General features: G+C 39.8%; 1 protein-coding gene across 7 annotated transcripts in view; it reads right to left on the bottom strand.

The window, feature by feature from the left end:
- kmt2cb (lysine (K)-specific methyltransferase 2Cb) overlaps positions 1-24,057 on the bottom strand; it is a 76,682-nt gene that overhangs the window by 33,449 nt on the left and 19,176 nt on the right. For 6 of the 7 annotated variants that reach the window (XM_017309999.2, XM_017309998.2, XM_008434094.3 and 3 more), the window contains exons 4-23: positions 21,857-22,004; positions 21,159-21,362; positions 18,528-18,637; positions 18,267-18,376; positions 17,542-17,704; positions 17,287-17,458; positions 16,411-16,525; positions 14,864-15,039; positions 14,415-14,767; positions 9,463-9,543; positions 7,651-8,372; positions 6,167-6,286; positions 2,786-2,902; positions 2,473-2,577; positions 2,104-2,208; positions 1,402-1,583; positions 965-1,129; positions 766-872; positions 556-627; positions 267-479 (exon numbers count right to left, since the gene is read on the bottom strand). In XM_017309999.2, the coding sequence (XP_017165488.2) occupies positions 267-479; positions 556-627; positions 766-872; positions 965-1,129; positions 1,402-1,583; positions 2,104-2,208; positions 2,473-2,577; positions 2,786-2,902; positions 6,167-6,286; positions 7,651-8,372; positions 9,463-9,543; positions 14,415-14,767; positions 14,864-15,039; positions 16,411-16,525; positions 17,287-17,458; positions 17,542-17,704; positions 18,267-18,376; positions 18,528-18,637; positions 21,159-21,362; positions 21,857-22,004 (3,540 nt within the window). The remainder of the gene's footprint in view (positions 1-266; positions 480-555; positions 628-765; positions 873-964; positions 1,130-1,401; positions 1,584-2,103; positions 2,209-2,472; positions 2,578-2,785; positions 2,903-6,166; positions 6,287-7,650; positions 8,373-9,462; positions 9,544-14,414; positions 14,768-14,863; positions 15,040-16,410; positions 16,526-17,286; positions 17,459-17,541; positions 17,705-18,266; positions 18,377-18,527; positions 18,638-21,158; positions 21,363-21,856; positions 22,005-24,057) is intronic. The other variant, XM_017310003.2, reaches the window with a different exon arrangement.

Raw genomic sequence — 24,057 nt, 5'->3', positions numbered from 1 at the left:
TTCTGCATAAAAAAATTGCTTCTCTATTTTCTATAATGTTCTATTTTTGCTAGACACCGAGTCATGGGTCTTCTTTATTTACAAGCTATGAAAGAACAGAAATAAACCCTTGAAATGTGTCCCTCTTAGTGGAAGAAACATATCTAATCTTAAGATTAGATTCTTTATTTGAATTACAAAAATAAACACATTTTTTAAAAGATTTAATTTCCTAAAATGGGTTGGTACAACGGGATTACATGCAGGATGTATGAGATCATGGATACCTCTGTTGTCCTCCATGTCTTCGTCTCGAGACAGTTCTGAGAGAGGGTCCACGGGGGCCTGCAGCACGGCCACGCTGTTCTGGTTAATAATCTTCAGCTTTAGCTTTGGTTTGGGTTTCCGTCGTCGTGACGCAGCAGCAGACAAGCTCTGGAGCTGACAAAGTCCTGACTCTGTCAAACAAACACCATCCTGGGTGTAGGTCCGAGACAGATCTGAACAGAAAACGGAAAAACAGGTTAAATACTTCAAAAATAAATACCCATCTCCTCCGGATTGCTTTAAACTTACCAAAATCTTTAGCTTTGGAAAATGTCTGTGTCACAAGTAGTGGCTCGGTGATATCTCTTGTCTTTGTCATAACTGCAGCAGAACCAAGAAGTACAAAAGCAGCTCAGTAATTTAACAAAATAATTATTAAACATGTGGCAATAAAAACACAACACATTTGCTTTAATTTAAAACAAAACAAAACATTGTGCTAAATCACTACGCTCCCACCTTTTGTGGTCTTAAATGTTCGGCACATGGTGCAGTCGAAGCTGCTCTCTGCCGCCTTTTCTACGTCATCTTCTGAATGAAGATTCTGACAAGAAGCATGAAACCATCTGCAGAGAGGAGAAGACGTTCAGATAGTTTCCAGAGAGTTAGTCAGGGTTCTGCATTCCTTCCATGACAGTTCTGCAGGAACAACACAGACCTGTCACACTGGCGGCACTGAACAATGATGGTGCCCTCGCTGTAGTCCACCAGGCAGACTGGGCATGATGTAAGGCTGGCACAGGGAGCACACTGGGTGTAATTATTTTGCCAGTCACACCTCAGTCCTGGAGTGGTTGCACCACACTGCGTGCAGGACACACACCTGCAGGAGATGGGAGAAAAACAATGGTTATTTAGTCCAAATTATTTCCAAGAGGATAGAGATAAAAACAAAAAAACATTAGGCCACATATGTTACATTAGACAATTATTTAGCTTAGCCTTAAAGAAAGCATCACAGAAAAAAGTCATAAATTGGGAAAGAGTGAAGTTAAGTAAACCGGAATGTGACTCTGCAAGGCACCAGTTCAGTTCTAATTTAAAAGACTTACTGCTTGAAGCCCATTTGAGCACAATGATCAAAGAGTTACTCACCACTTGCACTTCCAGCTGTCCTTAGGAACATTCTGCAGAGGAGGGTCCAGACAGTATGTGTGATAGCTGATGTCGCAGTCGTCACACAGCAACAAGCGGCCAGGATCTGTGGCTTGCCCACAAGCCTCGCACACCGTACACTCAAGACATCGCCAGCCTTTACTGAGCACCACCTTGGTGATCTGTAAACAGTACAGCAGTAACAGACATGGAGAAATGTAGTTTCTGCCCTGCAAGCTGTCTTTTAAAATTTTTATCCTATAGAAAATAGGAAGTCCTCTATTAATTTTTGACAAATAGTTCGACAGTGAGCAGTCGTATAATGTGGGTTATGGAAAAGCTGTGCCAAAGAGGGGATAGAGAGAACAAAATAAAGAAAAAGAAAAGAAAGATTGAGAAGAGAAAGAAAGAAAAGTTCATACATGCGCAAAAGAAACAAAAAACTAATTTAAAAGGAAAGCCACAATGAGAGAAAGATGGATACGTGGGGGGAAGAAAGGGATGGAAGTCCAAATCAATCAGAGATAGAACTCAAGTTTGGGAAGACAAAAACAAGGAAGGAAAGACATTGAAGGAAAGTAGTCAAGACATGAGGGAGTGAGGAAGTAAACAGAAGGGAAACAAGGCAAAAAGAAAGGTAAGGCGGAACAATGAGGAGAAAGTAACAAGGTATTAGATGAAAAAAGGGGAAAAAAACTATACCTTTATACCAACACAGAAGGGATGGTAGCACTGGCCACACTGTACACAGGCCAACAGACGTCCCTCTGCACCGAGACCGAAACTCCCACACACCACGCACATGTCCTAAAAGTGGAGACGGATGTGAGTAAACTAATTTCAGTGAAATTGCTGAGTTACGCCAGTAAGTTTCAGAGGTTAGAGTAAAACAAGGCTTGGTTATTTCTGCTTCTGTGCTGTTGGGGGAAAAAAAAAAAAAAAACTCCGGAGGCCAAATTTTTAAGCAAACATTTTATTATGAGGCCATTTAGCGTGAATACAGAAATTCATGGTCAGGAATTTCAAATTAAAATCTGAATGTGCACAAAACAGATGGGCACACATACAAACCTGTTTCAGCGTGAAACTGTCATTGCTGGAGAAAATTACGACAGTGCTGTGCATCGCATTTTCCTCCTCTTCTTTGAGTGGGTATTGTGTTTCTATTGTGGTGATCTGCAAATAAGAAGGAAAAAAAAAACACACAAAAAATTTACATACAAATAGGAGAGCACAGGCTTTAAACAATATTTTATTACTGTCAAATAATACTGTAATTTTTCAAAGAAAAATGACATAACCTTTAATATGAACATCATCACTGCTTATAAAATAGCTGTTGTTTGCTTAACGAAGTATTTAAACAATCTCGTAAAGATCATACCCCAGGGTTGATGCTGGGACTCACTCCGTTTTTTCCTCTGGCTCTGCCCCGTCCAGCTCTGCCCGACAGCCCTGCTCCTCTCGGCCTCCTCCTACCGGGAAAGCCTGATCCTCGACCCTGCAGATGAACAAAAAAAAACAACACAAAATGGCCAATTCAGTCTAACCATGCAATCACAATTTATTGTCATACAAACTGAAAAGACAAGCCCAAGCTCCGTCTGATTGTAAAAGTCAGCTTCTTTTCTGAAACACCTCTTTGGATGCCAAATGCCCAATTCATTTAGCTAAAGGTGCAACTATTCCCCAAGATGCTTCTTCTGAGAGTTCACTCATTGACGAGACAAAGGAGCGACTGGACACTTCTTCAATACATATTTGCTCCACATGCTAAAATTACACATTTCACAGATTGACTGAGGCAATAATGGTTCACGAGTGATGTGAATGTCATGGTGAGGGGATAAAAACAAAATTTATTTATGATGGGTGACACATTTAAATCAATATTAAACACTGATATTACATATTGTATGGTTCCAAGAAAGCAAACCTAATTTTAACTCGACACCACTCTGTGCTTCTGCATTCAATAAAAATGAAGGCAGCGACTGTTCTTCAAATTAGAACTGCAAAATATTTACTGGATCTTCACAATATATCAAAGCCACTGTTCCTACACAGCATTTTACATGTAAAAAATGTTGTGTAGGAATAACAGTTGTCAAAAAAATACTACGTTTTTCTTTGTGTTTAGCCCTTTATGGCTATTTGTTTTAATAAACTACTAAAGTTCACCATGAGTCTGTGGAGGTCTCTCTACTGTAGCCAGTCAAAATACATGAAAGTAAAACAAAAAAAACAAAACAAAAAAAAAAAAAGAAGGGAGAAAATAAAGAAAAGGAGCAAGAGTGGAAAGAATGGAAGAAGGAAGGAAGGAAGCTAAGCAAACTCAGTTAAGCTAAGCTAATAAGCCCACTCTGGCTAATTAACCTGAAAAAAATAGCTGGTAGTGTTATTCTATACAGTAAAACAGCAGAGCACATAATAATAAGCACATTTGTTTACAAATGTTCAACTAAATTTAGCCAGCATTAATCCTATAATTTGCGTTATTCTTCCAACACTGTACTTTCTCTTAGGAAAAAAAGGCTAAATAAGTACATGAAACCTCTAATGCGCCTTTTTTATCACAGTGAACGTCAACACATTCAATCTACGTGCACCTAAAATAAATGCTACATCCATTATTATAACCATGTTTCCGTTTTGACTAAATCAATCAGAACATGTTTATTAGGAAATCAATTTTTACATTCAATTTTACCATAAATACCATCTTTTCAATACAGTGACACAATCTACACACCATATGTAATGACATGATGGCCTCTAATAAAATTTCAAGTAAAATCTGGTGTCCTCTGCCAGAAACTGAAAATGGTCTTTCAGCAGGATAATGAGCCAAAACAACAGAAATAGTTTATCCGACGTAAAATCAAAGTTCTTCTATTGTCATCTCAGTCCTCAGATTGAACTGTTGGCTTTCTGTAGGAGTTAGGTCTGACCAAAAAAAAAAAAAAAAACTGAGTAAAGAGTGAGTAACTCGCATGAGAAGGCTACCAATGCGAGGTGATTTTTTTTCCCCCAGTTTGTTGTTTTACACTATTACAAACAACAAACAAAAGTCTTGTAAACAACACTCTGAATGAATACGGGGTGACCGTTAACAGTCATTTGTATTCAGTAGTAAAATAAACCAACACTCTTACTGCACCTTGGACTCCCACTGACGACTCAACATCCCTTCCCCCTGACATGATCACTGAAGGGAAGGCTGTTGCAACAAGTCAAGCCTGCATAACTTATCAGGTAGACAAACCTCAAAAGCAAGCTCTTTTTTTTCACAAAATTACCAGAAACGTCATTCTTTTCCACCTCTAAACTGTACATTGAACACATTCTGGCAGTAAAAGCAATAATGTGCGTATCAAATTTAAGGTACAAGGAAGCTCGAGATATATCCTTCAACAATATGCAGAAGCTACGAATGAATAAAAATTGAAAACATAGTTAACACAATATTTTTCTAACATTTAGCAAAAAGTCCCAACGCAACACACCATAAATGAATGCCTATGTGATGCTGATAATCTTTTTTTGTTGTTCTTGAATCGCGGTTGTGTGAAGCTCCTTGATCTACGCGTCTGTTAGAAAGTGACTTCATAATACAGAGCGATTAAGAAAGTGAAGGCAGGTTCTTCCTCTACAGGTTTCACAGTGCCTTTGGCAGATTTCCCGCAGGGGTTCGAAAGCTTGACATGACTGTCAGCTTCCATCTGCTTGAATCTCCTAAAAATCTTTCCAAAAAAGAAAACAAACAAAAAAAACCATTTTGGCCACATACTTCAAATGTTCTTTTTGACAACCCAACTTCATTTAACCCTGAACTGGAAATCTCACAAAGGCTTATGAAAAAGGTTAAAAAGGAAAAAGTCTAAAATCCACCAAAATGTTGTACCATTCTTACAGTTAAACATTTTAATAAAAATAAAAAAGGCTCCAAAGGTTTTCTCAAGCTGTATGCAACACAGCACTGCCCTGTCCCACCTGTTGCTGCACATTGCCAGGCAGCTGTGCTGAATGAAGACGCCAACAGATTTACCAACTTTAAGAAAAATGTCAACATGGCTGTTTGGAAAAAAGAAATCTGACTCTTATAGATAATACAAAAAAATTATTAAACCACACTTGGCAACGTATGAGCAGAGCATGCTTGTTAAGCAGCCAGAAGCAGACTGGCTACTTGAGTAGATAGCCCAAACAGAAACTAATACATACTTGCTATATTTGTGCTAAACTATAAAGTCTAGAACAGGAAAAAAAAATCTGTGCAGTCAGCACTTGAAATGTGAAATAATTTTGAATTGATATTCACAAGTTATTTTTGCTCCTGCCTATGTATCAAAATGACAAATAATGTTACGGTTATTATTATAACCGTAACAGTGACTTTTCTGTTTTTGTCAGTAGCATGACACAACGGTATTTTTTAGTAGAGAGAAAACACAACAGTGTACAGTTGACAAAGGCAGTCTGAATTCAGTGCTAAAGTGATTATATATTTTGTGAAAAACCTAATACCCTTGTTCACTAAATTCCACTCCAATATGACAAATATTTTAAATCTTCTTCCTCACATATTAGTAAACAAATTGGCTTTCTTATGCCTCTTCTTACTCCAAAGTGTACGTCATCATTTATTGCTGGCTGCATTACAGACCAGTGAAGCTCAGGAATACTCAGAGAGCGAGCGTCACAATAAATACGGTCAGAGAGGGCAGCTGCTGCCCTACCATCTCTGGTGAGCCACTGTATTTACCACTCTGATGCTCCAACCGGGGCTGCCATAAGACTGCCTGGTCCTTGGGTCCCAACCCTCTGGCTGGTCTGGTGACCAGGAAAAGGGTGAGCACACACTGCTATGGGGGCTCCATGCACCCTAAGGTAAGAAGGGATGGGTGAAAGGGTGAGAGAGAGTGAGAGAGAGTGAGAGAGAGAAAGAGGAGGGAGGGAGGAGGGCGACAAAATGCAGCAACTTAAAAACAAAGCCGGCAAAGAAACCAAAACATACGAAGAAGGATGTTAAAGAAATGTGGTGAGGTTCTCATGTAGTAACTTTAGATTAAGTTGAGATACACATTCACTTAAGGGAGGATCTTAAAAGCCAGAACATCTACAAGTCATTAAGTGACGCGACCAGTTAAAGCTAATCCTCATTTTCCATGCGCCTAGTTTAAAGAGCAAAACTTGGACAAGCAAATGTGTTAGTTGCAGTTTGTGTAGAAGAATTTACTAGCAATAGCGTGGCATTATAAAGTAGAAAAGGGTGGGAAATAGACCTGTTACGTCTCTTTATGGCAATCATATGTTTGGCATGCTGACAAGCAAGCAGCTGCATTCGCACAGCAAAACATCAGCGCATTAGCCATGCTTTGACTAAAGAGATTGATTTATGCTTTTTAGAAAAGATTTTCCCATACTGGGTGTAGTAAATTAATTTGAGCCCTGTAATGCTTATTTAAGAGTTAAGATATACTACCTCTAGAAGAGAAAAAAAATACATTTATTCAACTGAACTAGCTCCAATGGCACAATTCAATTCCAAATATTTTTTGAGAAAGTTCTACGTTCTGTATGAGGCAGACTTAGGACTCCAATATCAAAATAATCTGAATATTTGGTGTTTAATCTCCCTCAGCCACACGCAGTATATTAAGTAGATAATAAAAGGAATTACTTCTGCTGTTTCTGACTCAGTGGATGTTCATCCTAAGTCAGACAATGACCCAATGCCATGTTTATGACATGATCATGAGATGAATAGAAAGATAGATGATGATGATGATGATGATGTTTGAGGTGGATACCAGCAGTCAATGTTAGCAAAATATCTTCAATCCACAAAACCTCCATCTCCTATAGGGATTTACACACACACACACAAAAAGACTTTCTCGCATAGTTTTGAACGCTGTGTTACAAAAGGAGTAGAAAAATAGCCACTTTTTTACTTGTGTAGGGCACTGTAAGAGGTAAAGTAATGTTATAGACAGAAACAAACAAGTTACTATCCCAGGCCTGAAGCTACTTCAATCACATAGAAACCAGTGACAGAAAAACTCTGATCATGTTTCAAAGAGCGTGACTCACAGGTAAAACAGAAAGAGAAGGTGAACTAGGTGCAGATACCTATTAAAATTGCTTTGAAGTTTTAGCTGAATTGCAGCAGGGAATCAAGTAGAGTGATTCCCTCTGTGCCAATGAATGGTAGTAAGCTCAATGATTAGCAGTTTGGCGTCATACCTGTTTCACCCGAGGCCTCCCGGGAGAAAACTTCCTCTTTGTGATGGCCGGTTTTCCCATGCCGATCTTCGGCGTGAACGGTATGAGGTTTGTTGTTGGTATCATACTGCTGTGGTCACTCAGCGTGGGTAGGACCTGGGTCTGTGACGGGTCTCTGAGAGGCATCCCTCTGGCCAGAGGAGAAGAGTGCGAGGGAGAGGAGACCATTTCGGCCAATCTCTCCACTGCTGTTTTGACAGGTTTCTCCTCTGAAGACAAACCAGGAAATAACACATTGGGCTTGCTGTCCAGTGTAGAGTTCATCTCCTCTGATCTACTAGAAGTTGAAGGCTTAACAGTCTCTGCCAAGTTCATGTGAAATGCACCCTCGTTCTTCTCTTTGTTAGGTTGCTTAGGAGCAGTTTCCAAGAAAGAAGCCTTCACTACGTCCATACTTGAAGTTTGGTGTAGTGCGACTTCCATTGGTTGTTCCATGAAAGTTACTGATGTAGTACTTGGTTCTTTGGTGGTTGAGATGATGGCCTTAAAATCCTTTGTGCTGGGGTCGACCGTGCCCTGCTCGGGGCAGGCCTCTGTATTTGCTGGTTTGATTAGCAATGTGATATCCTGCGTCTGTAGGGCCTCAATGGGCTGCTGGACAAGAAAGGGTTCCTGGCTCGGAGATGACAATGACGCAGAACTTTCTGTAGACGTGAGCTGGGGTCTAGCTGCTGGTTTTGTTTCTGTAAAAGAGTAAACAAAAGTTGGTGTTAAGAACATACCGTATTTTCCGCACTGTAAGGCGCACCTAAAAACCTTCAATTTCCTAAAAAGCAGACAGTGTGCCTTATAATCCAGTGCGCCTTATATATGGACCAATATTGAGCCACAACAGGTCTAGCAACTACGGTAAACAGCCGCCGACTTCATTTTCGGCCGTAGAAGAAGCGCACGATGGATGCTGGAATAGTTGTCAGAACGATGGTTTGTTAATAAAGTTTGACTGACCTATCTACCTACCGACCTGACAATCAGGTTGTCTGCAGGTCATTTAGCACCACGTTCTCCACCAACATGCTGTGCGCGAACGGAGAAGGGTGACCATCATCCGGCCACGCCCCAGCCCAGTCGCAGAAGGCTCTCCTCGCCGACCCGAGTCGGACTGTTTTGTTGACATTTTTTATGTCAACAAAGTGGCTTTAGATATTCATCCGGGGTGCTTCGACTAGAGTTACCAAGGGACCAGCCCCTATACATTTAAAGCCGGGGACGGCAGGGGAAGAGAGACAGAGGCTGAGGCGGCAGTGTGTCGGTTGGTCTGTGTTACCCAGAAAGCAGTTGGGCACAATATCGCAACACCAACACCGTGAGTGAAACAATGACTGGCACAGCCTACTATATAAAGTACTCGGGGACCACTTCTTTATAAATGTGGATGTGTAACAACAAGAGTATGGAACAAATTGGCAACCCAAACTGAAGCGTCTATTCTATGCGCTTTATAATGCGGTGCGCCTTATATATGAAAAAAGTTTTTGGCCTATTTTAAAACTTATAATCCTTATAGCCTTATAGTGCTATATATAAATGCACCACGTATATATATATAAATGGACCTCAGTTTGGGTTGTTTGTTCCATACTCTATTATTACACATCTACATTTATAAGCACCTTATAGCCTTATAGTGTGGAAAATATATTTGTTAAGAACATAAATGTATTCAACATAATATTTACAAATAAAGCAAAAATTGACGGGCATGAAAACCAACAACCCTTTCAGCTGCTAAATCAGTCATGTTCGCAATAAATTAAGTCGAAATGTACAAACCTGGGTTGAATTCTGCTGTAATTTTGTTGACAGAGGGTTCAGTGCCCTGCATCTCAACAGCATCTGCTCCTCCTTGGGCTTCTAAAGAGAGAAAGTGGAACACACTTATTAGTTTACAAAAATACTTCAGCGACAGGATAATAGCATATTGTAGAAAATCACCAACAAGCGAGCTAATGAAAGGAATTGTTTCAGGTTTTCACTGCCTTAACTAGCCCTGATGAAAGATCCGTAGGCCGAACACTAAAAATCCAATTATTTTCCAATCAGTGAATGCACTACATCCTGGAAGTACCAAATTGTTCCGGTAACAGGACTCTTTAATGTACAAGCTGCTGCTGTGTTAAAGGTAGCTATTTGATGTGAGTTGCTAAAAAACTTGTAAAACAATAATTCTTACATTTCTCCATCTTTGTCCTGAAATATTAGTGAAATCCTGCGCAACACTGACTGCTCTCAGACACTATAAAATTGATTCAAATTGATTTTAGTCCATCAGAGCTTTGCAAGAACAGCAATCAGAAATCTAGCACAAAATCTCTGATCAGTGTAAGTCTCGTTATTATTGAAGAGAACCCTAAGGAGATAGATAACACCCACAACAACCAATAGAAAAGTAAAAAAAACAAAACAAAACAAAAAAAGACAAAAAACTAAATAGAAACTACTTCAGACAGAAGCAACTACCGTGCAACTGGTTGCTACTGGGAGGGGCTACTGGTCAGAATGCACTTGAAATCATTGTTTTGCTTTTTAACAAACTGGTGACTACTATGCCCTTACTCTAGTTTTTTTATGTCCCATGTCTGTTTTGTTTAAAAGCTATCAATTCATTTAACTCGTGCTGTATGAATAGAACCAGTCATCCCTGGCTATCAGGGATCCACACATCGAGCCAATATTCTGCCAGACAGCATCTGACAGTACAGACAGCCTAGTCTTAAGGAGGCACCCACTATTTCAATCCACAAGTTCCCATGTCACACTGATCCTGACACACGCATGCACCTGCTACGCATCAATGCCAGGGAAGGGAGTAACCATGACAACCAACATCCCAGGGTCTGTGTGCTCTGGGCTCATGACTGTGCAGCTTGCAGGTGCTCATCCGGTGCTCATGCCGGAAAGTAAATTAGGAAGATGGGCCTACAACCATCTCTTGCCATCAGCTATTGACCAAGCTGAACACACATTCATTGTAATAAACTCTTTTTTTTTACTCACTGAATAAGCAAACTAAACAGTTTAGATTATTACATAACTAAAACTCTGCAATAAAAAATCCTAGTCAGGACTAACTTGCACATGCAGGGCAGATTTAATAGCATCTATTAAACATCGATAAACCTGGAGCGGTGCGAAAACTGGCAGTCAAACAGCTCAAATAAAGAATTTTATTAAAGTACCCATTTGGGTGTATGCCAGATGAGTTATAATTGCAGCTGGTATCTTGTTTAATGTCATATTAAATTCCATCTATAGCGATACAACTGAGGTTTGCATGAGCGAGAATCAGAGTTTTACATTGATTAATACCAGTAGTATATCTACAGTATTACACTGCTAGTTGATTACATCTGATACAGACAATATTTAAATTAGTCTAAAGCATTGATTCAGTTACTTAAATCTTACTGCACAGATAAAGAGAACACCAATAGCTATTTAAACATTTGTACCGTTTTCACTTATCCGTCAGTAAGAACACCAGAAAGTGGTTTCTAGAGAGCATAAAGTATATAAATATTGGCTACTGGTAAACAGTAAAGTTAAAATAGAACATCAAAATAGGCCATTTGCGCTCTGTGATGTCGTTGCTGTAGTCTGACAAGCCTGATGTGTCATTAAGCAGATTAATATAAAATTAATTTTGAAGACTATTACAAGAATTGTGGCCTAAAGTAGAACTGCGCAATACAGCAAATGGCAACGGTCAATCACAACATCACGGTTTTCAGTATAATAAAGTAAAGACTGTTTTGTTGTGGACCGTTATGTTGTAAATGTTGTCATGCAACTTTTTCTATTTGCTAAATGTCAGTATACTACATACAGGAACACGGCCATGCTTTTAAACAATTTGAGAAAGCCTAGCTGATATTATGATTTTATGACTTTGTGCTAAGACTAAATCAAAACCACAACAGTTGTTTGGAGGCACACTTTAATGTGTTTTAAAGCCACACCTCAAATACACCACTTTCTTGTGTGACATCACGGAAAAATTAAAAGCAACCAGCCGGGATTAGGTAGGGAAAAGTGTGCCTCCACGACTCCGGTTCATCCTTGGATACAAATATCCACATACTTAAAGTCGCCATGTTTATCTGTTCCAGCAATTATGCAAGAATAAACACAATGGGAAATGATCCGCCGTCTTAAAGTTTGAGGAGTCGTGTTCCAAGTCCCAGAGACTCTTTGAATCCCCAGAACATAAAAGCAAAAGATGTTGGCTGTAGCTGACAACAGTCATTGTTCACATTATTAATTCTGTACCTATATGGAAAGCCACAAAGAAAGAGGCAAGCTATTATGGCATACTGAACATAGAAACACTTGATTACTTTTATGAATCCACTGAGGCACAAAGACATTAACTTTTGGAGACAAGTCCTGTGAAGTATTTGGCCAAAACAAAAGAAAAATGGTGAAGCTTGAAATACTGAGAATGCCATCCTGACTGTGAAGGACAGGAGATGTAGCATCATGTTGTATGGGTGTTTTTCATAAGTAAAGTGTGTGGAAACATTAAAGCAACATTTCAAAGCATCATTTAGGAAGTTAAAGCTTTGTACAAATGCTTCTTCCGAATAGACAAAGACCGCAAGCTTCACTAAATTCATTAGAAAATGGCTTAAAAACAGCAAAGTTAATGATTTGGAGCCCTGAATCCAATCCCATAGAAAATTTAGGGGCAGACTTTAAAAGATGTGTGTGTGTGAGCAAGGTAGCATGCAAACCCAACTCAGTGGCACCATTTCTGTGAGGAGGAATGGGCCAAAATTACAGCAAACCAAGGCACTTGAGGAAGGAGACAGTTGATGTGATGAACTGGTCAACTCATCTGGCTGAACGAGCTCTACACTCACAAGTATGAGAAACACTTGCAGAATAAACCTTCCTTAATTAAGATTGGCCAAACAGGCCTAGCATATCTCAAAAAATGGAAAAGCGGGGAAAGCTGTGCTTTTTCAGCCAAATCTAATAAGGGGATTGTAAATGACCAGAAGTAGAAAAAGAGTGAGCATCTGTGCCTAGTGTGCAAAACAAGCAGACAGACAGTGTGAGTAGTAATGAATGAGCCAGCATTGCTTCAAGGCAGGTTAGCAGACAGGGGACCCGTGATATAATCATAATACTCTCATCCATTCTCTACAGTCAGTTCGGGCTGCCTCAACAAGAGTGGGCAGGATAGTGGGCTGCCACTGACATCCCTAACCTCGCTTGCCGTACATATTTGGGGAGGAATTTTGCACTTCAATCCTGGCTGACCTCACTTGGACCAGATTGCAGTGCAATGCACTGTCGAACCATAGGTGTTGGTCTTAGTTTTGGAATAAGTGCACCTCTGAAATGACTCTTGGTGCAAATCAGATTATGGGCTTGTGGGTTTCTAACAAAAATTAGAAACCCACATGCCCATGGGGCAAGTATAAATCTTGAGTGTAGGTTTATCAGATGTCATTATCTAGTAAAATACAGGTAGACTTTACCTTAATGGAAAAACTACTTAGTGATTTAACTGAAATCTACACTTTTGACATTTATTACCTACGTATGTTTCTTAAATGAATACAGAAGACAAATCTTTCATTCTTGCTCAAAGGCAATCCATCCCAGCATCCCTATACATTAAAGAGAGCCCATTATACTTCCTTTTATACAAGTTAGGATAGACCTACAGGCTATACAAAACATTACATTTTTCCACAAAATCATTCTCACATAATGAGATTTCACTTGCACAGTTCTACCCATTTTGACCTCCATTTGTAATGAGCTGTTTAAGGGCCTCCTGTCTCTTATGTAAATAAGTTACTGTTGGCCACACAACAGCAGTGGAAGCGTAAACTCCGCTTACACTCGCACTTTAGACACATGAAAATGGCTGTACAATTGTACAGCTGTACATCTTAGCCCCCGAGTCAGACCCAGAATGAGTGGGGGCTCCTGCACAACCATCAATGACTGAACAAGTCAACAACAAAACACTTGCTTTTTCAGCAGCCATTGTACAGCGCATACAGCGGTAAAACTAGCTGACTAGCTCTGCTTGTAGAAAGGTGCCCACTGACTGACATCAGCAGTGAGAAGTATTTAAATGGCTCATTTTCCAGACACCAAAAACATTACTTTATTGCCAGAAAATGGTTAGTTGTTTTTTTAAGCACTTGGATTGTTTCTAGAAGCAGTAGAGACCATAAAGGAAGTACAAAAATTGAATTGCACATAATAGGACCTTTTAAAGTAATTTAAAACCAGAGAATTATGAAGAACAACACTGTTTTAATCTGCAACTAGTGGGACACCATATGCTAGTGTGCGAATACTCAGATGTCTCCTTGAAAATAAGGTAGTGTTTCTTTCTGTGCTGCTGCGGTACACACAACACTCCTTTCAATTATTTTACCTTCATGAATAGTAACTTTCACACAACTTAATTAACGCTGATTAACAAGCTGGTATGGCAAACCATTTCTCTGAACTGTATCTCTGTGGCCAGCTGTTCTTTGAATGAATTCTCAACCACAAACCCTGGGTTTCATTTTCAATCACACAAGCTGAAGCTCGGTGTGTGTGATGCCGCCATTGTTCAACATGTTCAAAAATGCAACAATTTTTGGGCTTATCTTATACGAATTTGAGATTGTTCGATCAACAAAGAGAAAGGGAGAAAAAGATAGAGAGGATCAGAGACTAAAGTGTGTGTAATCTTTTGAACAAAGACCCACCAGGCTTTTGGTCTGGCATGGACAACTTCTCCTCCTGGACGGTGGCTTGAGCAGGCTCTGGATCAGAGTGCAATGGAACAGCGAGTAATTCCGGTTTGGGATCATTGTGCATTTCAGGGAACAGCTGAACGCCAGGTTCAAGGTCTTTGTGCTTTTGAGCCGGCGGTAGGCCAGACTCAGAGTCTATGTGCATGGGGGCCGGTTGAGGACTGAGCTCTGGGCCAATGTCCATGTCCTCTGCCTCCAGCGCCCGCTCTGCAACAGGAGACTTGCAGTTGGAGCAAACGTAGTCCTCCCTGGGGTGGATTTCTCCAAGGCCTGAGTTCTGACGCTCACATTCCAGGTGTAGCCATCTGACAGGAGTGCAAAGGAATTCAAGGGATTGTTCAACAAATATTTCTACAACACAAATGGTAAGCAAAAGGGCCAAGCACTTTTTTTCCCCTTACCTTTTACAAGTCTGGCAGAGTAGTAAGTCTTTGTGATGCTCAGGGTCCAGGATGCAGGAGCACATTGGACAGCACAGAGCAGGGTCCTGGTTCTGGACACAGTTCTCACATAACAGACTGGTATGGTGCCATTGTCCACTGGTTCGTGTTCCACACTGGATGCAAACCCTGCAGTTCTGTGGAGAAAGTGGCATAATATGCTAGAGCCATTTAGACCAAGTGTAGTACAAAAAATAGAGAAGTCATTTCATTATATATGCAAGGATTATTTAATCCTAAATCTACCTTAATTATATCAATAGTTTCATTTATATTTGTTTTGGCTTTATGCTGAATCTTAACTATTTATTTCACTTAAAAGCGCCACATCAAAAAATACAGGCTAGTTGATAGAAAGACTGAAAATAGGAAAGAGCAACAAGCTGCTGTTTTAAATCTGCAATCATGGTTTATAATAAAACGTTTACAGGAAAATGGGAGTTAAAGCTTGGGAATGAGGAATAGCATTTTTTTGCTATTGTCCATGAGAATGAGGAATCTAAACATGAAAGTGTGAATATGTAGACAAGATACATTTGAAGCTCAAAAATGTATGGCACAGATTTTAAGCCGCTATGTTAAATTTGATATGCAAAGACATGCCAATGATGGAAATAAAAGGTTTCTCAGAAAATTTGGTTAGAAAATATTTTCTAAAAAACAACATCACCTAATTTCTTTTTAACATCCACTTAAAGCTTATTCATGAAATGTACAATCACACAACTGAGTTTGCAGTTTATGAGACCAACCACCCACATAAATCGACAATGTTTATTCATTTTTTCTTTCTAAAGAAAAGATTCTGCAACTCAATTCAACAAAGACGACGTCAGAGGAACATCACACAGCAATGAAACTGGAAAGATGACTATTTTTTTTTCAATCTGTATGTCAGACAGACCACACAACTCAGATCAAAACTGACACACATATGGAGACAGGCGCTGAGACAGGCGCTCATGCTAAGGAGATGTGAGCATCAACGATTTGTGTTGGCGTCACTATTCTGTGCCGAGTCAAGCACGGAAGCCAAAATGTGGAGGAACTCTTCACCTGCTCCTTCCTTCTCTGTGACCTACTCCAACACAACACTTGTGCATGTACACGCAAGTACCCTTTGTACTATCTTTTGGCGTTGAGGCTGAACTGAAACCTTTAAGGGATCAGCTGCTGCGAGTCATTTCTTTCACACACAATGTGCATATTCCTTTGGGTCTAAGTCGCTCTACCCAGCAACAGAGCCTTGGTGTATTTATTTTCTTCCCATCTACGCACACACACACACACTGAACACAACATGACTCTGCAAAAAAAAAAAAAAAAAAAAAAGGAAGGAAAATGGAGCGCCATTATGTAAAAACAACGATTTAAATCAACCGCAAAAATTTCTCACTCTGACATTGTGTATCAAGTTTCACTGCTTTCATTACAGTTACGTCGCAATTAAAAATTACTTTTTTTTTTTCAATCAGTCAGGGGATCGAGAAGCTTAGGATGACTCCTACCTTACACCTCCACCCATTGGTTGGCAAAGAGTCGATAGCCGGTTGCAAGCAAAAGGTGTGGTAGCCTTTGTCACACATGTCACAAACCAGCATTTTAGTGTCCTCTCCTGGGTTCCTACAGGCAAAACAGAAAACCAAGTGATATTGTGTAAGATTTGAGATGTCCTAATCAGAACCTTTTGTCAGATTCAAAGTATTTTCTCTCACTGAGTCATATTTCAAAACTACACTAAAATCAGGTATACTTGATCTGCATGGACATTGTGAGTGTGTGCCACTTTATTACGATTTTTAGGTCGAAACACAAACGGTTACAACAACAGACAAATGCCAACACTAGTTTTGGAAGACATGAATACAGAAATACTGCTTTAGATATTTGCAGGACCTTCTATGTGGCAGCTGTTAGACTTTATCAACATCACTGATTCCAACAAGCTCAAAAAGTTGTTTACATTCCTGCTGTTGCAAATTTTTAAACAACTGAATCAGAACGTGTTTATGTCCCATTATTTGCACATTTTAGCTTGCCGGTTTTTTTATGCACAAATATACAAGCACGGTTTGTACATTTCATTTTTAAATTATCCAATTCGATTTCACGTTTCTTACAAAATATTTGAATGTAACTTCAAATATAACATTTGGGCTTTCTATACAAAATATATGACTTAAGCCTCAGTTTATATAAAGGTCAGGGGTTACATGAATTAAGCTTCAGGGTTAAACTCCCAGTTAGTTTTTTCACAAGCCACAGAGGCAAACAAAACAACGTGCATCATGCCTGGGAGCGGTGCAGAAACTAAGAAGGACTGCCAGTGAAAGAGACAGATTCTTTGTAAGGCTTCATTTAGGTGGGAGGTTAAAATGACTCACTTGCATGTCTGGCAGACTTTGCACTCTGGGCACTGCCAACCTGCCCTTTTTAGAGGGGTCACTGCTATGTCCAGGCACATCCCGTGGTAATGCAGACCACAACTGGTGCAGAAGAGCTGGTCTAGTAGGTCCCCTGGGCTATCGCACAGCACGCAATTTACATCGTCTACAACTATCAAACCAAACACAACAAGCACATCAGTGAATATCTAGCACATGATATTCTTTGTCTAATTGTGCAACTTCTTAACTTACATTTGTGAATTGCCAATTCAATATGTTCTGGGCAGTGGAGTGAAAGACTTCTGATATCTTGAAATGTCCCAGCTGCCCCTGCGCAGGGGTAATGGTAGAGTTGAGCACATCCTTCTGCACAGCACTTAATGGAGGCTCCAAGGCGCTTACAGTATGCACAGTGCTGTGGAGACAAAGAAAAATAAAAAGAATAATAAAATAGCTTTTCTTAAAAACAGTCTTTGCCTGCAACAGCATATTAATTATACCAGCTTCATTAAAGGTCTAATACTGACTTAAAAAAAAAAGGGAGGATGGTTTAGATCCTTCAACATTTCTGGGAAAAAAAATATATGAATCTGGATTTTAGCTTCAAGAACAAAACAACAAAATCTCAAACACCTTCTATTGTCCGCCAACTCCATGAGTGTGTACTAATAGCCACAGTGGAGATCAAGTGGCAGAATTGCTATTCAGCTGCTGGACCGATGGGCTGCAAACAGAGAACTTTGAGCAGCAACACTGCTACCAGACACAGCCAACCGGCTACGAGAGCTGTGCGCTGCTGAGTGGCATGACCTTTTCCATTTCACAGCTGAGAGATCCACGCTGCCTCTCTGACCTTTACCAGTCAGCCTGATCCAGCCGCTTTTCTGTGACTCAATGAAGCAGTCCCTCCCTGCTGCCCTGGCGCATTAAGATGGTGTTAACACCGATTAATCTACAGATGTTCTCCCTCCACTTACCTTTGTGCTCCCTGAGTCAATGGCTCTGTCCACGTTAAGAAGAGATTGTCCCTCGCCCTCACAAACACCGTCAGACCACATGGCACAATTCTGATGTGCCCAACATTGCCCTAAAAAATTTCAAGTGATAAAGTATAAGAATAAAAACCTTCAAGGCAAAAACCAGCAATCAAATGGGGTTCAAATGCAAAGTTTCATTAACAGAGCAAAAAAAAAAAAAAATGCTTGGTTCAAAAAAAATTAAGTTATCACCAATCCTACCTGACTCAAACAGAGACTGGACTTTAAGACCTTGTGGAAGGCCGACATGAGAAAGCTCATCCCAAAATCGACTGGCAGAGTCTGGTTCTTCATGGCAGGTTTCAGACCCACTGGAGGGGGGAGGACGAGGTGAAATTTAATACAGAAAGGAAGCTTCAAAAATTTCAAAGCGAGATAATTATACGTATACTTTCAAAAAGCTGAAATAAGGAGACAAGAAAACTGAGATGAGGGGAAAGTATTTGGCCATCTAGTTGTCTGGTTGTCCTGAGTTATACAATGATTAAAAAGGATGTTTCTTTACGTTATACAACACAGAAAATAAATGAAAAAGCATTAGTGTTTCAAAGGGACCTTCATTTCAATCAACAGACAAAAAAGATAAATAAATATTTAAAAAGATTGATTTTGACAAGATTGCACACTCATTATAAGACGCCTTATTTACAGCCTAATTATGTAATTATATTCACCTTTCTTCTTACAACTGCACCGTGTCTGTCCATCATGCTAATTAAAAGGAAAAAAAACAAAAACATAAAAGGTACCTACTGCCTGGCAGACTGCCAGACCAAACCGCTCTACTCTCATGACAATATTAGGAACTGAGAAAACTAGAATTCAGCTTATTAAAGTCAACAAATATACTAGGCAAGAAAGTCAGAGACAGCAGTGACCGGCCAGATCCAATCCCTCCCTAACAACAATATTCAGTGAAGAAGAAGTTACAGAGGGAGGAAGACCACAGGGTTACATAGCGTAATCCCTGCTTCTTCGATAACAGAGTGTGGTGTTTCACTTTGGGAATTGCCGGTCACGCTGAGGGGATTCCCATAGTGAAACTGAAAGCAAAACTGAAGTGGAAAAGTAAGCTGAATTTTCCTTTCAGGCACAGATGGCGTGTTAGCGGATTCTTCAGGCTGCTACTTTTTGAACGTGGAAAACCTTCAGCAGATAACAGGAATGCCGAACATATCATAGCAAGGATACTCCGTTTTATCCTTAGAAGAGTCAAAATCTGTCAATCTGTCACAGGAGTCTTCAGGAAAGTTGAGGAATTATGCTAAAACTAAGGGTCTGGGGTTTTTAATTGTCCAATAATCTATAAGGATTTCCTATATTTTCATATTTTCAGTGATGCAGAGGGAGACGGCTCTGTAGCTTTTTTACGCAATTTTTAATGTACCTACATAGATTTTAATGTTACAATATTTTAAAATTCATATAGATTTTTTTTTTATTTATAGCTCAAAATCACAAACTTAAGTTAACAAAAATCAGTAATCAGGCAAACTATAATCGATTTATCTCCAGAAAATGTCTTAAGAGATCAGAAAGAAAAAAACTGAAGAGCACTCCAAGCATTAAAAAGGATGAGCACAAAGGCTAAGGAGATTGGTGGTTAATTCAATAAATTTTCTTATTATAGAACTATGATGATTTTGGATATTAGGAAAATCAATAAACATGAATTGGTCACAAAATAAAACCTCCGGTACCACAAGGGATTAAACCTAAAAACACTTGTGTACCGATGTGACTTAAATAAATATTTAAAAGTGGCTAACATCCAACAGGAAAATAACATGAACCCTTCAGATTGGTTGGATAATGAGTTTTCTTTATGCAAATGGCCCCCAGTCTCCCCATCTCAATTCCACCGGGGAAAAAAAACACTATAATAATGATGCAGACCCAACCGTGCGGCACCAAAGTGTCAGTGTTGACAAAGTGGCAAGAAATAAATTCAAGATACTGTAATTTAAAAATGTGTCAGTTCTAAAAGGTAGAATATACTTTAATCAGGATCAAGATGTGATTAATTTAAAAATAAGAGTAACTCTTCAGCTTTATTTTATTATACAGTCAGAAATTCAGCAACCTGTCCACAAAAGAAAAAGTTTTAGAATACGTTGTTCAAAACTTTTGAATTTGGAAGCAACATTTACAAACCAATTACCGTATTTTCCGCACTATAAGGCGCACCTAAAAACCTTCAATTTCCTCAAAAGCCTTATAATCCGGTGCGCCTTATATATGGACCAATATTGAGCCACAACAGGTCTAGCAACTACGTTAAGCAGCCGCCAACTTCATTTTGCCCGTAGAAATAGAAACGCACGGTGCATGCTGGGATAGTTGTCAGCATGCTGGTGTGTTAATAAAGTTTGACTGACCTATCTACCTACTAATAATCAGGTCGTCTGCAGATCATTTAGCACCATGTACTCCACGAACATGCTGTGCGCGAACGGAGAAGGGTGACCATCGTCAGGCCACGCCCCGGCCCAGTGACGGAAGGCTCTCCTCGCCGACCGAGGAGGGGGGGAAGAGAGACAGAGACTGTGGCGGCAGCGTGCCGGTTGGTCTGTGTTACCCAGAAAGCAGTTGGGCGCAATATCGCAACACCAACACCGTGAGTGAAACAATGACTGGGGGCAGCCACTTCTTTATTATTACACATCCACATTTGTACGGGACGCGTGGCAACCCTAACTGTAGCGTCTATTCTATGTGCCTTATAATGCGGTGCGCCTTATAGTGTGGAAAATACGGTACATTTTTTGTTTAGTTTTTTTTCTACCTTTCTGATTAATCTTTTAAACAAAAACATTTCGAAGATGGGCTTACTTGGTTTCCTTCTCTCCTGAGGTGTCGTCAACAGCCGCTTTTGGCTGAGCGGTTACGTCGCCGTCACTGCCGTCGCTTGTCGAGCTTTCCTCACCATTATGGCTGACGGGTGTTTCATGCTGAGATGTGGTGCTGAATACTTGTAGTTCCCCCTGACCCAGAAGGCTACGACCACCACAGTAACAGAAGGCACAGAGACGCTCCCTGAAATCAAGAAAATGCTCATGTTTAACTGTGAAACCTACTGTGAATAAATACAAAACAATGCATGCGAGCGTGAATTTAAACTTTCTTCACTTCTGGCAAAAGGCATTTAAATGGCTCTCTTTTTCCCCAATTTGAACCGAAAAACATAAATCGTACACACATCTGGACATTAAAATGTTTCGGATTTCTTAAGAAGAAAGCCATCGTTCAAATGACAAAGCTGCGTTGGTAATAAGATCCCAGGAGATGCTGGTGATCTGACCTCGGTCACTAACATCAATGGTACAGACACGCTACGAGATTGATTACAGCCTTTAACAAAGTGACACCTGGGAAGAGCGGACTGCATCCACCACCCGATGACTTCCACACGTGTGTGCACGAGCAAGGCAAAAACCAATATTCTTCACCGGACAAACTGCACGTTTCTTTTATTCACATACATGTAACCAATATTAACTGTGGTTCAGGCAAAGTTTACCGTTACTGACCTGCTTTTGATTTCTCCACTTGCCGGGACAGATGGTCCTGTTGAACTCTCTGCTGGGGGGCTCTGGGCCAGAGGGGAAGGGCATTTCTCCTCCTCTGGCGTCTCAGTGGTCTCCACTTCCACAGTCTCCACTGGCTGGATTTGTGTTTCTGTGGAAATAAACAACAAAACCAATAAATTGGTTTGTCAAATATCTACCAATAACTTATCATGATTTACAAATATACATATTAAGACATACCAATAACTATTGCAGGTTAATTGCACGGAAGTCAGATTTGAGGTCAAAACCTCAAGCATTGATTACAGCTCGCCCACAAGTGAGGCACAGAAAACAAACATTTCTCAAGTAGCAATGCTTACTCATAAGTCATGTCAAGACTGACAACATCCTGTGTTTAATACCATTACATGATGACTCAATTCAAAAAACCTGAAAACCTGTATTATTACTTAGGAGTAACATTTAACTAGGTCAGTGCAGCAAACATTCAGTGACATCATGTGAAATTTCACACTGACAATTTAAAGATCGTTACATCCAAAAAGCTTAACGATCAAGTCAGTTAAAGAGTTGTGCAAGAAACTAGATAACAGTTTTTGACGTTAATATTCAAATATATTTTACATACAGGCGCGTTTCAATAAAGAACAATATTAACAAAAGGTTATTTCCGTAATTGATTTAAAACTAAAACTATGTTCATCTGTTGTACAGCTTGTGCACTCAACACTTGGTCAGGGCACCTTCTGCTTGAATTCCAGGATCAATGCAGTGACATAGAGGCGATCAGCCTTTGACACAGCTGAAGTGTTTAGGAAGCCCAGGGTACTTTGATAGCAGCCTTTAGCTCATCTGCGTTATTGGGGCTGGTTTCCTCCTTTTGACTTTAATCTGGACAATCAAGCACAGTGTCTTTTGGCAGCATGGGTATACACCAAGCCATGCCAAGAAATGAAATGAGCAGCTCCATGGAGCTTGTCTGCAGAGGGAAGAATTAATTTTTCTAAACTTCCTAGTAGACGGCTGGGTTTGACTTTGGACTCGATTAATCACAGTGGGCCAACACCAGCAGATGACATGGCGTCCCAAATCACTGATCCAGTTCTTTGTCTTTTTTAGCCTGGTTAAGACATTTCTGGTTCTGTCTGTGGATCAGGAGAGGCTTAACACATGCATGTGAGATTTGTAGCCAATGTCCTGAATATGTCTGCGTGGTGCCTCTTAAATCTCTGACTCCAGCCAAATTCACTCCCACAAACATTTAAATAGCCTCTCCTTCATGATTCCCCTCAGTCATCACTGTTGCTTATGCACCAGTTTTTTTCCTTCCAGTCAACTTTCTATTACTATCAGGGTTTCCCCATGTGTATTATAAGCCTGGTGGGCTGCCAAGCTATAACCGATAGGCTAAGCGTTGCTTCATTTTATAAAAAATAAAATAAAATAAAATACACCAGGCCTTGTTGTGATTCCAAAAAAAAATAAAAAAATTTTCCTTAAAGCTGTAGCAGCCAAAACAAATAGACTTTGTGGCACTTACTAATAAGGAATGAAGTTTTATTGGTTGAACTTAAAAGCAATAAGTGATAATTGTTATTTAATGGAAACCCTGACTATGCTGGCATCAAGCATTCTGAACAGCCAGCATCCAGGGCAATATCCATCTGTGGCTTGGTGTGGAAGGGGTACATTTTGAGAAACTGAATTTAGGGTATTCATAAACTGCATTAAAACATAGCAGAAATAAATGTTAGAAATATATCACTGAATTTAAAAAAAACAAAAAAAAAAACCTCTATAATGCATTTCACTTTCTAAATAAGTAAATGTACTTTTTGGAATATATTCTAATTTATTACATCACTATAGTTCGTCATTTTTAAAGCCCACAGTCAGAAAAGAAAAAGAACCCAAAAAGATAAAAGCGCATACTTTGTTTTGTTCGCTAAATAAAAAATGACTGTGGTTTGAGGTAAAACAAAAGACGAGCCAGTTCACAGATTCAGAATTTCCCAATATCTCAGGCACGGCACCAGCGAAGCACTAAGATGTATGAGAATGGAAGGCCTGGTCATGTGATGTGATGTACACATAAAAAAGCACATAAATGGGTCTGAGGAGACTGATGGGATTTTAAAAAGCTTTTAGAGGGCATTAGCCTTGGGCTCTTTCCCACTGCACCTCAATGCCAATCTCGG

This window comes from Poecilia reticulata, chromosome 17 (genome assembly GCF_904066995.2).
Source record: "Poecilia reticulata chromosome 17, P_reticulata-male-v2, whole genome shotgun sequence".
NCBI lineage: Eukaryota > Metazoa > Chordata > Actinopteri > Cyprinodontiformes > Poeciliidae > Poecilia > Poecilia reticulata.
Note: the sequence above shows the minus strand (reverse complement) of the source record. Positions and strands in the feature narration are given on the sequence as shown.